Raw genomic sequence first — 441 nt, 5'->3', positions numbered from 1 at the left:
TCTAACTTGCAGCTCAGGATGAGATGGCTGGAGTAGGTGTTGGTATTAGTGATGAACTCATCAGTCTGCAGATCACCTCTGCCAATGTCCCTGACCTCACTCTCATTGACCTCCCTGGTATCGCACGAGTGGCTGTCAAGGGGCAACCGGAGAATATTGGGGATCAGGTGAACTCCTTATATTTACTTTCTATGACATTTTGGGGTTTTTTGACATAGGGAATGGAATGTTCACCAGACAAATGTTTTTTTTCTAGATTAAGAGACTGATCAGGAAGTTCGTTACAAAGCAAGAAACGATTAACCTGGTCGTGGTGCCATGCAATGTTGACATCGCAACCACAGAAGCGTTAAAGATGGCTCAGGAGGAGGACACTGAAGGCGAAAGAACATTAGGTGTGCTTTACTGATTGCATTTCATGCAATTCTATTCACCTTATTT

At 43.8% G+C, this 441-nt stretch overlaps 2 protein-coding genes across 2 annotated transcripts in view; one reads left to right on the top strand and one right to left on the bottom strand.

The window, feature by feature from the left end:
- The window catches only part of elfn1b (extracellular leucine-rich repeat and fibronectin type III domain containing 1b), a 139,148-nt gene that overhangs the window by 75,801 nt on the left and 62,906 nt on the right, over positions 1-441 (bottom strand).
- Positions 1-441, top strand: part of LOC122342514 (E3 ubiquitin-protein ligase NEDD4-like) — an 11,058-nt gene that overhangs the window by 1,076 nt on the left and 9,541 nt on the right. The window contains 2 exon segments of the mRNA XM_043236352.1: positions 13-167; positions 257-395. Of these exon segments, the coding sequence (XP_043092287.1) occupies positions 13-167; positions 257-395 (294 nt within the window).

This window comes from Puntigrus tetrazona, chromosome 1, assembly GCF_018831695.1.
Source record: "Puntigrus tetrazona isolate hp1 chromosome 1, ASM1883169v1, whole genome shotgun sequence".
In the NCBI taxonomy this organism is placed as follows: Eukaryota; Metazoa; Chordata; class Actinopteri; order Cypriniformes; family Cyprinidae; genus Puntigrus; species Puntigrus tetrazona.
This window is presented reverse-complemented; position numbering and strand designations above follow the sequence as displayed.